The following is an 11,552-nucleotide window of genomic DNA, read 5'->3' on the forward strand; positions in this document are numbered from 1 at the left end:
ATTTAAATATTTTATCAAAGATATACAGAGTAATAGGATGAGGATAGCTCAGTAGGAAAATTCAGTGGAGAAAAGAGGCTGAGTAGCTTGGTTTACGCCGGAGACCAATAAAACTTCAAGACAAGAAGTTTGCACCACTTACGTAGGCCACAGGCATCCTTCCGTTCTCCCGAAGGAGAGGAGACACTGAGGCCTCCCCAGTCAGATCTTAGAAGCCCAGGCATAATTAGTAAGCATGGTGGCTTCCGCGCTCCAGATGGAGACTCAACCAGAGTGAGAGAGAGAGCGACATGGGGAGACCAGTATTTCGAGAAACTGATCCCAATTCTTTATTTTCCAGAGTCTGTTTTTATACACTGAGATGTTATACAAAAGTCATGTGGGGACAGCAGTCGTGACTTTTATCAAAGTCAGGTGCTTCACACAAATGCATACAGAGGTCTTAGGGGTGTTACATCATCTTCTGGCCAGGGGGTCTGCTGACAATTTATGACCCTCTCCTTGTGACAACGGTCAGTTAACCAGGACATTTATTTCTCCAGGGGTGATTATTCTTAAAACAGATGCCACCCAAATAAAGTTACACTCCTATAGGGTGAGGGTGTAGTGGGTTTTAGTTAAGGAAAGAATTTACTTAGCCTAAGGTCTAACGTGATTAATATCAAAGGTTAATACTTATTTCTTCTATATATTCATTAATGTGTGTAAGGGCAGGGGATGTGGAGACTTAGCAACAAACATTGGCTCAACAAATGAAAAACCCTTCACCAATACAATTTCTAATCAGCCCATTATACTTATACTAATAGTTTTCTAACTTTTCTAAGGAACCTGTTTTTAGAAGGTTTAAAGCATCTCGTGCCTCTCACGGTTGGGAGGCTGTGAGCAATCACATGTGGCCGGACAAGCCTGGCAGGCAGGCTAGAGAACCTTCAGAGGAGTTTGTAGGTTAAAACACTCTTATCACGCCCAGGAATTATTATTAACTGGAGCTCTAAGTTAACTCCTTCTCCGAAAGAGGTGGTGGGGGACAGCCCCCCGTAAAGTCAGAGATGTAGGTGAGAGCACAAAGTAGTAAAGTAGGCAGGCTCTGGTTATGGGGGTAGATGCTTGAGGATTTCCAGGGGGACTCCTGAGGCTCGATCCCGCCTTTGCGTATGTCGAGCCTCCTTCCTCATGACCTTTGTCACGGGCAGAGTACCTCACTCTGGCCCCCAACACATAGGGATATGTAGTGTTGTGAAAAGTACAGAGGTTAGGGTGGGGAGGCTGGTGAGACAGGCTCTCTGGGGTGTTTCCCTGGAAGGTAGACAAAATATGAGATACTGAGAGCAGAGGGTGGTTTGGTGAGCCTGACGTAGGCTCAGGAGACCCCACACACCTTTCCCAGGGGGCCACGCCCTCACTGCTGGAAGACACCATCCGCCCTCCTACCCGACGTCTGGACTTCAGCCTGCTTCGTCCCTTTTGCTTTCCTTTTACTTGTCAACACACGCTCCCTCCCAGAGTCCAGTCGGACAGGTCAGCGTGTATTACAAAAACACCGTTTTGCTGAGGTCACCCCTCTCCATGTCACCTGGTCCAGGTGCAGACCAAGGTTGACCTTCGACTCATTCAGCTCCGCCGGGCCCCTGCCCAGAGCTCACTGGGGGGGACTGACCGCACCCTTCGTGTGGCATCGGCCCTGCAGGGAGTTCTGAGCAGGTCTAGGGACTGAGCACCTATTGTAGGCAGAGCATGTGGGGGCCCTAGGGGCCCTCCCCCCAGCACTGTGTGTGTGTGTGTGTGTGTGTCTGTGTGTGTCTGTGTGTGTGTCTGGGTGTCTGTGTGTGCGTCTGTGTGTGTGTTTGTGTGTGCATCTGTGTGTGTGTGCGTCTGTGTGTGTGTGTCTATGTGTGTGTCTGTGTGTGTCTGTGTGTGTGTATCTCTGTGTGTGTGTCTGTGTGTGTGTGTGTCTGTGTGTGTCTGTGTGTGTGTCTGTCAGTGTGTCTGTGTGTGTGTGTTTCTGTGTGTGTGTGTGTCTGTGTGTCTGTGTGTCTGTGTCTATGTGTCTGTGTGTGCTGTGTAGTGACAGGGTGCTCTCCCAGGGAGTGGGAGTAGGATCCTGGAAGCTTCTGAAGAGGGGGTGGCTTTGCCAGCCTAGCTTGTCCTGGCTCCACATGGAGTGAGACCCTGCGTGGTTCAGGACTGTGAATGAACCCACTCATTCATTTACTTTCAATCAATGTCCTGGTGGCTCAGAGAATCTGCCTCCAAGGCGGGAGACTCAGGTTCGATCTCTGGGTTGGGAAAATCCCCTGGAGAAGGGAAGGGCAACCTACTCCAGTATTCTTGCCTGGAAAATCCCATGGACAGAGGACCCTGGCGGACTACAGTCCATGGGGTCACAAACAGTCAAACAGGACTGAGTGATTTTCACTTTCACTTTCACTCAGCATCCGAGAAAGTGTACTAGGAACATGAAACACGACTCCTAAATTTATGGGAAGGATGAAAGCTGGACAATGGTCAGGAAAACGTGATGAGGAAACGTTTTGAGGAGTGAGTTTCCCTCTGGATACTGTAGACCCCTGGCTGTCTCCCTCCCAGAGGGACCACAGCTGCCCTTCCCACTAAGTCTCCTGGTCGCACTGGGCATTTGGTGATGATGCCAGGTCACCAGCAGGAGGCTCCCCCTGTCACACGTGAGGGATCACTGCTCTCAGAGCACAGGCTTAGGTGGCATTCTTCCTTTGGGTCCCTGGGGGTTAGCCCTCCATGTGACCCTGAGGACACCTGCCTGCTCCAGCCTTGGGGCCAGTGGGCATGGGGCCTGGGAATGTATTTTCAGCCTGGGGAGACTTGGCCTGCCTCCCCATCGATAGGACACACAGGCCCACGTTCAATGGGGAACAGGGGGGCAAAGGCTGTTCTGAGGTCAGTGGAAGCAGCAGAGTGGCTGGGATCCGAGGGGAGATCTTGAGGAGACTGGAAAGGCTGGGGGTCCTGCCCAAGGCTTCCTCCAGGACGGGTCAGTGGCCAGAGATGAGCACACAAGATCAATCTCCTGCCTGCTCAGGCAGGCTCAGGGGAGGACATCCCTGGGCAAGGGTCTCCCTCCAGGCAGCCCCAAGGGCTCTGGCTAGGAGGCCAGGAGTCACTGTCGACCACCAGCAAGGGTGCCTTCGGGCCCTATGGGTCACTGGGCACCATTCTGTGTATGAGAACCTTCCAATTTAAGAGAAGTTATTTTATAAAAAATACTCAGGAAAAGAATTGAACAGATCCAAGTTTCCAGGAAAAGCCCCAGCACAGGAAGTTGCAACACCTCTTTCAAGAACATTCCATCACATGGGGTGCTCAGCAGCAAGTAATAGTGATGAGCTGTCTATGCCCCATCCTGGCAATTGCTGAAAGGCAGCTACTGGGTTGCGTCCACCTGTGAAATCTCAGCCTCTTTTGTATTATGCTGAGCAGGTTGGGGCAGGATCAGGGCAGCTGTCTCTCTTCACTCAATCACCAAATTCTTGTTAAAAAAAAAAAAAGTCATTGATTAAAACCGTGTTAATGTTCTTGTGAGAAACAAATGTCCAAGGAAAGATAAACAGCCATAGAGAGAACCTGCCTTCCCGGGGTGAAAACGCATGATGGACAGCATAGTGGCCTGTACCCTGCGGCTGGCAGAGCCTGAATGGCCCCACGTGGTGGGGGTGCCTTGGCCAGGGCGACAGGGTGCTTCACTCTTCAGTGCCTCAGGCACCACTTGTCCTCCTGGAAAGGAGCAACATTAGATCTGTGACATGCCACTTGCAAACAGACCTTGAGGAATATTCAAGATTTGAGCATAAAAATAGACAAAATTTGACCGTGATGGATATTCCACCATCTGGGAAGCCTTTTAAAAAGGATTCTCTACACAAACAAACAAAAACTAATTTAAAACAAAACCCTGGAGCTTTGAAGGAAAAGACAGACAGGACGACATAAACACGTGGAGTCCTTATTCCAAAGACGATCTGGGGAGAAATGATGATGGAAAAGTACCTCTCCTGGAAGGCAGTTTGTTTCTTTAAGGGGTTAAAGTTTTATAAACCTGTAAGGAGAAGACAGAAACTCCCAGGAAGAGGAGCAAAGGGTTTGCAAAGGCAGTGACAATGTGGAAATCTGAAGGGCCAGAAACAGGATGAGCTGGTCAGCCCTCCACAGCACCAGGTGTCACCAGGAAGAGGCGGAGCTAGAAGCCAAGGGGACAGGGCAGCTCACAAGCTAAGACAAAGGGAATCCTTGCAGCCACTGAAGTCAAGCTTTCAGGATCGGGGGAGGCAGACCTCACCAGCAGCACACTACAAAGTGAGAACCAGACACAGAGAAGTGGACAGAACGTGACCCCAGAACACTCCCTCCAGTGTTGGGGTTTGTGCCTGATTATTCTAGTGAGGGGAAAGCTGGGGTCTGGGGAAAGAGGGAGGGGCCAGTGTGAGTGTCCTGGGGCAGCCGTGACCAAGAACCACAAACAAGGAATCAAAAGAAGCAAAGTTTGCCCTCCTCCAGTCTGGAGCCGGAAGTCCAAAATCAAGGTGTCAGCACAGCTGCAGGGAAATATCCTTCCTTGTCTCTTCCAGCTTCTGGCGGCTCTGGCGTCCCTTGGCTTATGGCCACATCCCTCCAGTCTGTGCCTCTGTGAGCTCTGGGCCTCTCCCTTGTCTGTTTCTGACAAATTTCTCTCTTTTTACAAGAAAGCCAGACACATTACATTGGGTCCACGCTGCCCTAAAACGACCTTCTCTTTATTTATGGCTGCAAAGGCTGTATTTCCAAGTAAGGTCACCTTCACAGATTCTGGGTGGACACGTGTTTTGGGGCCACCTTTCACCCTTCCCTGATGGATCAGTGGTAAAGAAAGTGCCTGCCAATGCAGGAAAGGTGAGTTTGATCCCTGAGTCTGGAAGATCCCCTAGAGAAGGAAATGGCAACCCACTCCAATATTCTTGCAAGGGAAATCCCACTGGTCGGCTCCAGAACATGGGGTTGCAAAGAGTCAGACATGGCTTAGCGACTAAAGAGCAACATTCAGCCTAGTACATACAGTACAGAGGGCGAGAAGAGAGAGACAGTAGTGGGCTATCTAACCTGATTCCACATATGTAAAATCACATACCTGTGTGTGCACAGAACTCGTGTCTCTCAGGTAACATCAATCTTTATCAACGACAAATGTTGTACTTAAGTGAGAAAAGAAGACTGTCCTTCTGATGGTAAATTAGGAATAGAAGCAAGTTTATAAAATCAAGGGAAGCCAGACAGCAGGACCGATCACAGGGGTCTGGGGGCTGAGACTGTCCCTCGCCATGTCATTCTCCTTGTTTGACCCAGAATCTCCTGGATTCAGGACTGGGGCTGGTCACCAATGGCCCTCAGCTCCTGGAAGCGATTACATCCACATTTTCCTTTGCTCCTGGCCCTTTTGCCCAGTTCCCTGCAAAGTGGATAAAAGAACTCAGAGACATGGAATTCAAAACCAAAGGGTTCCAACTCCATGGCATTCTGGAAAAGGCAAAACTCTGGACACAGTAAAAAGATCGATGGTTGTAAGGAGTTGGTGGGAAGGATGGATGAATGGATGGAACACAGAGGATTTTTCAGACAGTGAAGCTACTTTTTGTTGTTCAGTCGCTAAGTCACATCCCATTCTTTGTAACTCCATGGATTGTAACCCGCCAGGCTCCTCTGTCCTCCACTATCTCCTGAGTTTGCTCAAATTCATGTCCATTGAGTTGGTGATACTATCTAACCATCTCATCCTCTGTGTAGTACCTAATGGTAGCTACCTGTCATTATGAAAAGTGAAAGTGTTAGTCGCTCAGTCATGTCTGAGTCTGTCCATGGAATTCCCCAGGAAAGGTTACTGGAGTTGGTGCCATTTCCTACTCCAAAGGATCTCCCTGACCCAGGATTGAACCCTCATCTTTTGTGTCTCCTGCATCGGCAGGCAGATTCTTTACCACTGTGCCGCCTGCAAAGCCCAGATGTCAGTTTTACTGGATGCCAAAGCCTGAGATGAGCATTTGTTTCAGAGGAAGTGAAAGTTCAGCTTTCCGGACGGTAGCTCATGAGTTCCACAGGAAGACTCTTTTTGTTGATAAAAGCAAATCTGGAGAGTGGACCAAATGTCCCCAAATGCCAATCCTCAGAATGCAAGAGCCGAAGAGGGGCAAGGAGCATCCAAGGTGGTCTTAGGCTGGTGTCAGGTTCAAGTGGCCACACGAGATTCTGTGTGTCACAACCCGTCTCTACAGGACACGTGCTCAGGGAGTTTTGCATGTTTTATATAAAATTCAAGATAACCCCAGCAATATAAATGGGCTTGTGTCCCAGGGACTTATTTCCTGTCTCATCTGTCTTTCTCATCTGTCTAACAGTGGTCCCACTGCAGACATTATAAAGGTGTCGAGAAGGGTCATGACACAGTTGGGTCAGGGAGGAGCTTGGGGACCCTCGCCCATCCTGGCCAGAGTGCAGCCGCTCTCAGTGGCTTCCCAAGGAGCCTAAGGGAACTCTGACTCATCAGCTTTCCTTCCTCCAGGGAGTGTCCCAAAAACCAGTAAGGAGGACGAGGGACCCCTTAAAACTCATCCATGTCCTGCTGGCCGTGCTGACGTCAGCATCCACTCTCCTCACTCCCAGGATGTTCTGGGTCCTCTTGTTGTTGGCGGCCTTCATGAGTGCTCAGAGTGGAAGTAAGTGGCATGGTCCCAACTCTGCCTGCCCGCGGGGGTGGCGGGGGGACGGGGCGAGGAATGCAGCAGGGGCAAGATGGGTGTGGGAGGAGAGACCTAGATCAGGCCAGGAGGGGCCCAGGCTCCAGGTAGTGCCAGTGACCCCAGGAAGGGCAGTCACTGGATGGCCTGAGGTCCAGCCATGACCCACACGTGTGACTTTCCCCCCACACAGTCTCGGACAACCCCAAGTGCACCAAGGGTGTGGTTTCTGTGTCAAGGGGCAAGCCAGCCATGATGAGCTGCAGCATCTCCAATGCCTTCTCCCACATCAACATCTCCCTGAGAGCGGACCCCAAGGCACCCTGGAAGCTCATCTGCAGTGCAAAGCCCCCAGGAAACGTCTGCCAGGATGGATGGGAGCTCTGGGTTTGGGAGGGCGAGGCGTATCTAGTAACTGAAGAAGCCCAGGACACCCAGGCAGGACAGTACAAGTGGACTCTGATGGGGCGCCAGAGAAATGTCAGAACCACCACACTGACCATCGTAGGTGAGCAGGGCCAAGTGGGGGGAGGGGATCGACCCCCAAGAGCTTCTCTTTTTGGCGGGCAGGAGTGCGGAGCAACTAGGGAGGAGTGATTCCTGCCCACCTGAGGTGCCCAGAACCACAGGACATAGGCCTGAAGAGGACTTCCACCCTGCCCCACCCACGCCGTGGCTGTGCCCTCTCTGAGCTTCTCAGGGCAGCCCCGGCATGTGTGCCTGCTCACTGTCCCCCTGTGCTCAGGGAGCTGGCACCTCCCTCCCTAAACACCGCCTATCCCCCCACCCCCACCCCTTGCTTTGCTGCAAACTCCCCAAGTCACCGTTGCTTCCTTCCCTTCTTCACCTGTGCATACGCAGTCAGAGTCACCCTGAGCGCTGGGGACAGGAAGCAGGGATCCAGCTTTGCCCCGGACCAGGAACAGGGGGAGAAGCTGAGAAGGCACCCCTCAGCCTAGCGGGCCCTGGGTGGGGAACCCAGTGAGGCCTTCATGATCTCCTGTATCCAGGGCTCGTCTGACACCTGGGGTGGAGGGGCTGTGTCAGGGTAGGCCCTGGGAAGGCCCCCGCAAACCAGCCCTGTGTCTCTTTGGCAGGGCCGCAATACCTGCTCCTCAAAGCTTCTACGGGCAGGTGTTCCTATCTTCATCCTGGGATACCAGGAGGGGAGCCCCCAGAAAGCCCCCTCAGGTCTTCCCTCCGCAGACACCCTCACCCTCTGTGCCTGGAGCCCTGCCCATCCCATGCACCCATGCCCCTGCCATCTCCCACCCATGAGCTTCTCAACCACAGGTGATGTCCCCCTCGAGGGTGCCCCCAAGGTGGTGGGGGCTCCTGCACAGGTGAACAAAGGAGGGAGGGCCTGGCCCTTCCCATTTATCTCAGGTCTGCAGATGAGCACACCCTGTTCCGATCTTAATCCTGAGCACACTGAGCAAGATGCTGGTAATCTTCCCCATCCTTGCCCTGGGTGTCCTCAGCCTGCTGATCTGCACACTGGCGTGGTGCCGAAGGTGTGTCTCCCTGAACTTCAAGCTCCAGAAGTTAATGGCTGCTGAGCCTGGTCTGTTGGCTGGGGAAGGTTGGGGTCATCTCGGACCAGGCATAGACACTCTACCCCATGGTCTCGTACCCACTGAGACTAGTGAGACAGTGGGGAGCATTTGAGGTCCCAGAGAGCCAGAACCCCTGCCCAAGAGGACCCCAGGCAGCAAATGCAGTCCTAGTCCCAGAATGCAGATGCCCCACCACAGAGAGGCCACGGAGTCCACACCACCCCTAGGACCCTCTAGGGGATGGCATGGGGGCTTCCTGCTTCTTCCAGGAGACCTAGATGTGTGGGTGGGGGATGTTCCCACAGGACGCACTTGTAGGCAAAGCTGTCTGTGCGAGGCTCTCATCCCCCCCATCCTCCCCACTTCCCCAAGTAAGAAGGCTCTGAGCCTGGGGTGGGGAGCTGAGTGCACCGTGCACACTGGACTCTGCAGAGGGGACATGCGGGGAAGAGCAGCTGAGGACTAGGAAGCTTGGCCACTTCCTGGCGTCTTCCTGATGGACGTGCCAGGGAGGGCTCCTTAGCATGTTCTGGGGCCCAAAGAGCAAAAATCTCACGTTCCATATCACTTGACCTAACGGGACCCTCCCCTCCTCCACCCCACCCAGGCCTGGGCTCCTCCCCAGGGCAGGAGTGCCACGCTTCGGTCACCTGGGAGATGCCCCAGTCTGGGGTCCTCAGCTGATCATGGACACCCTCTTGTCTTTAGAACATGAATAAGAACCAGTTTGAGGGACCTTCTAGGAAGCACTTGAGGAACCAAAATGAGGATATCAGTGGCCTGGGATGATGCATGAAGCCTCCTCCACAAACCCCACAGGGTAGAGCAGCCCCTCTGGACGGGAGGCCGGACAGGTGGCTGCTGGTGGAATCTCTGTCCAACCTCCCTGGTCTTCCCCAGCCCTGGGGCTCCCCACTCTGCCACCTTCCCCACGTGCTGCCCCTTCCTGTTCCCAAACCGCATCCCCAACCATATACGCTAGATGTGTCTACAAGCAAAGCTGTGCAACTCCCTGAGTGTATTCTTTGTTGTTTTTTTGGAGGTGGGCTGGGACGTCTTTTTTTCTTCCTTTTCTCTTTTGTTCCCTTATGATTTGATGACTTTCGTGATGCACTTGAATTGCTTTCTCTTTTGTGTGTGTATACCTATGATAATAGACTTCCGGTTTGTGGTGACCATGAGATTTCGATACAGCAGTCTACATATACGTGCATGAGTGTTTTCAGTTGCTGATCTCTTCTTTCCAGTGCGTTTCGAACGTCCTGCGTGCGTCCTCTCCTCCTCTGCTGATTCCTGGTTTTGACCTCCTGTTTGTGTGCGTGGATGGTGTCCTACTTCTACTGCATGTTTGCCTTTACTGGTGAGCCCTTTTATTTCATCCTTTTCCTGTTTCTCGCTGTGGCCTTTTCTTTTCATTGTAAACAAGTTCCTTTAAAGATAGAGCTGGTTGGTGGTTCATTGAATATGTTCGTAAAAGGAACATATAATGTGAAAAAAAGTTTTTCTAGGAGTGCTACCTTCCGTGCTTTGCAAAACGTCTACATTGCTAATCCTCAAGATGACTACACTAAACCTAGTAGTGAATCATCGAATGAGATGAGAAATACATCCTTAAGTGAAGAAAATAAAAATCTGAAAGAAGCGCTGTGAGTCTTACAAGCTGAAAAGCCCAACGAGGGCTTCTCTGGTGGTCGAGTGGTTAAGAATTCGCCTTGCAATGCAGAGGACACGGGTTCGATCCCTGGTGAGGGAATTAAGATCCCAAGTTCTGTGTGGCAGCTAAGTCTACATGCCACAACTAGAGAGCCCATGAGACCCGACACAGCCAAAAAATAAATACTGAAAAAAAAAAAGTAGTCCAAATACATGCAGAAGGCCAGATATCTGGGAGTCCTCACTCACCATGAAGAATCTCAGATTGGATCAATGCACGGTGCCTGGCGACTGTGTCCTCACAGGAGTGTAACGATCCCAGAACAGCTTCGCTGGCACCCAGACTCCAGGTCTAGAACTGACCATATTTGCATCTTCCAGGTTAAGGAAAGGTTCGTGCCAGAAATGCTGGATTTGTTCCACCCCCTGGGCCAGGCCCCTCAGACACAGTGGGCACAGCACGCGGGACTGCCATGCTTTGGGGGCCAAGGAAATCTGTTCCATTTTGCCTAAAAGAGACCAAAGGTGTTGATGCTTTGAAAGTCATTCAAAGGTCATTTTAATATTGCTATTATGGTGGGATTGGCTCACATTAAGTCATTCAGCCCCTGCACACCCAAGGCAGGAAACCTAGAAAGAAATAATGTGTCTGGGTCTTTGACTAATTTTAATTTTCAACTTGTTGCTTATCTGTACGTTCAAGGATTTCTCTAAAGGAAGTTTAGCTCTGAGTCCTTGCAGTGCTCTAGAGACACTTCCCCCCAGGCCCTCCTTGCTCCTCCTCAGCCACACTGGCCATCTTGCAGGCCCTCAGAAACCCCAGGCATTCTCTGGCCCTGGGGACCATGCGTGTGCTGATGCCTCTGCTTGGAACCCTGTTCCCAGATATGCCACCTGACCCTCTCTCACCTCCTGTCCTTTACTCCTGTGGCCCCTGAGGTTCAGCACCCCTCTCCCAACAGGTGCTGTGTGTCCTGCCGCAGGTCTGCTCGTCCTTCCCTGGAGTTGTCTCCAGTCCCCGGGCCTCTCATTCGTCTCACCCTCTGCCCTTGGCACTGGTGCTGCACACGCAAGCGCCCAGGGAGTACTGGTGATGAACAAAGGCAGGACGAGGTTGGAATGGGGTGTGTTTGACAAGTCTGATGCGTTTTTTGATTCCTGCCAACAGTTTTGCTAGGATCCTCTGGGCCTTTGGCAAGATTCTGCCCCTGAAATAGATACCCCCTCACGCAAGAAGTGTCTGTAGGTAGGTGGACAGCCCCTGCCAGGGGCAGTCACCCAGAAAACCTAATCTGCCCCCACCCCAAACCCAACCCAGGACCCTGAACTATCAGCACAGGACAATCCAGTCAGACGATAGGGTCTCCAGGGAGGAAATCTCTTAGGGCTGTCTGGCCACACTTGGTCCACGCATGAACCACACGCACACACCCGGCACACACACATGTGGCTTTGGGCCAACACTGGAAGCTTGGCCCTCTAGCCCAAGGCTGCCAGGACAGAGAAACATCTTCCTCTTCCTGGTTGCCCAGAGTCTGTCTCCTCTTCAAGCACCTCTGAGCCCTCAGGGTCAGGATCCAGGCATGGTGTCCCTCTGCCCTGAGGG

General features: G+C 52.1%; 1 protein-coding gene across 3 annotated transcripts in view; it reads left to right on the top strand.

Moving 5' to 3' along the window:
• Positions 1-9,934, top strand: part of LOC113877593 (secreted and transmembrane protein 1-like) — a 36,938-nt gene extending 27,004 nt beyond the window's left edge. For 2 of the 3 annotated variants that reach the window (XM_027517821.1, XM_027517823.1), the window contains exons 3-4: positions 6,563-6,716; positions 6,931-9,934. In XM_027517821.1, coding sequence (XP_027373622.1) covers positions 6,563-6,716; positions 6,931-7,334 — 558 coding nt within the window. In that variant the 3' untranslated portion in view covers positions 7,335-9,934. The remainder of the gene's footprint in view (positions 1-6,562; positions 6,717-6,930) is intronic. The other variant, XM_027517824.1, reaches the window with a different exon arrangement.
• Positions 9,935-11,552: the final 1,618 nt, after the last annotated feature.

Source organism: Bos indicus x Bos taurus, chromosome 19, assembly GCF_003369695.1.
Source record: "Bos indicus x Bos taurus breed Angus x Brahman F1 hybrid chromosome 19, Bos_hybrid_MaternalHap_v2.0, whole genome shotgun sequence".
Lineage (NCBI taxonomy): Eukaryota > Metazoa > Chordata > Mammalia > Artiodactyla > Bovidae > Bos > Bos indicus x Bos taurus.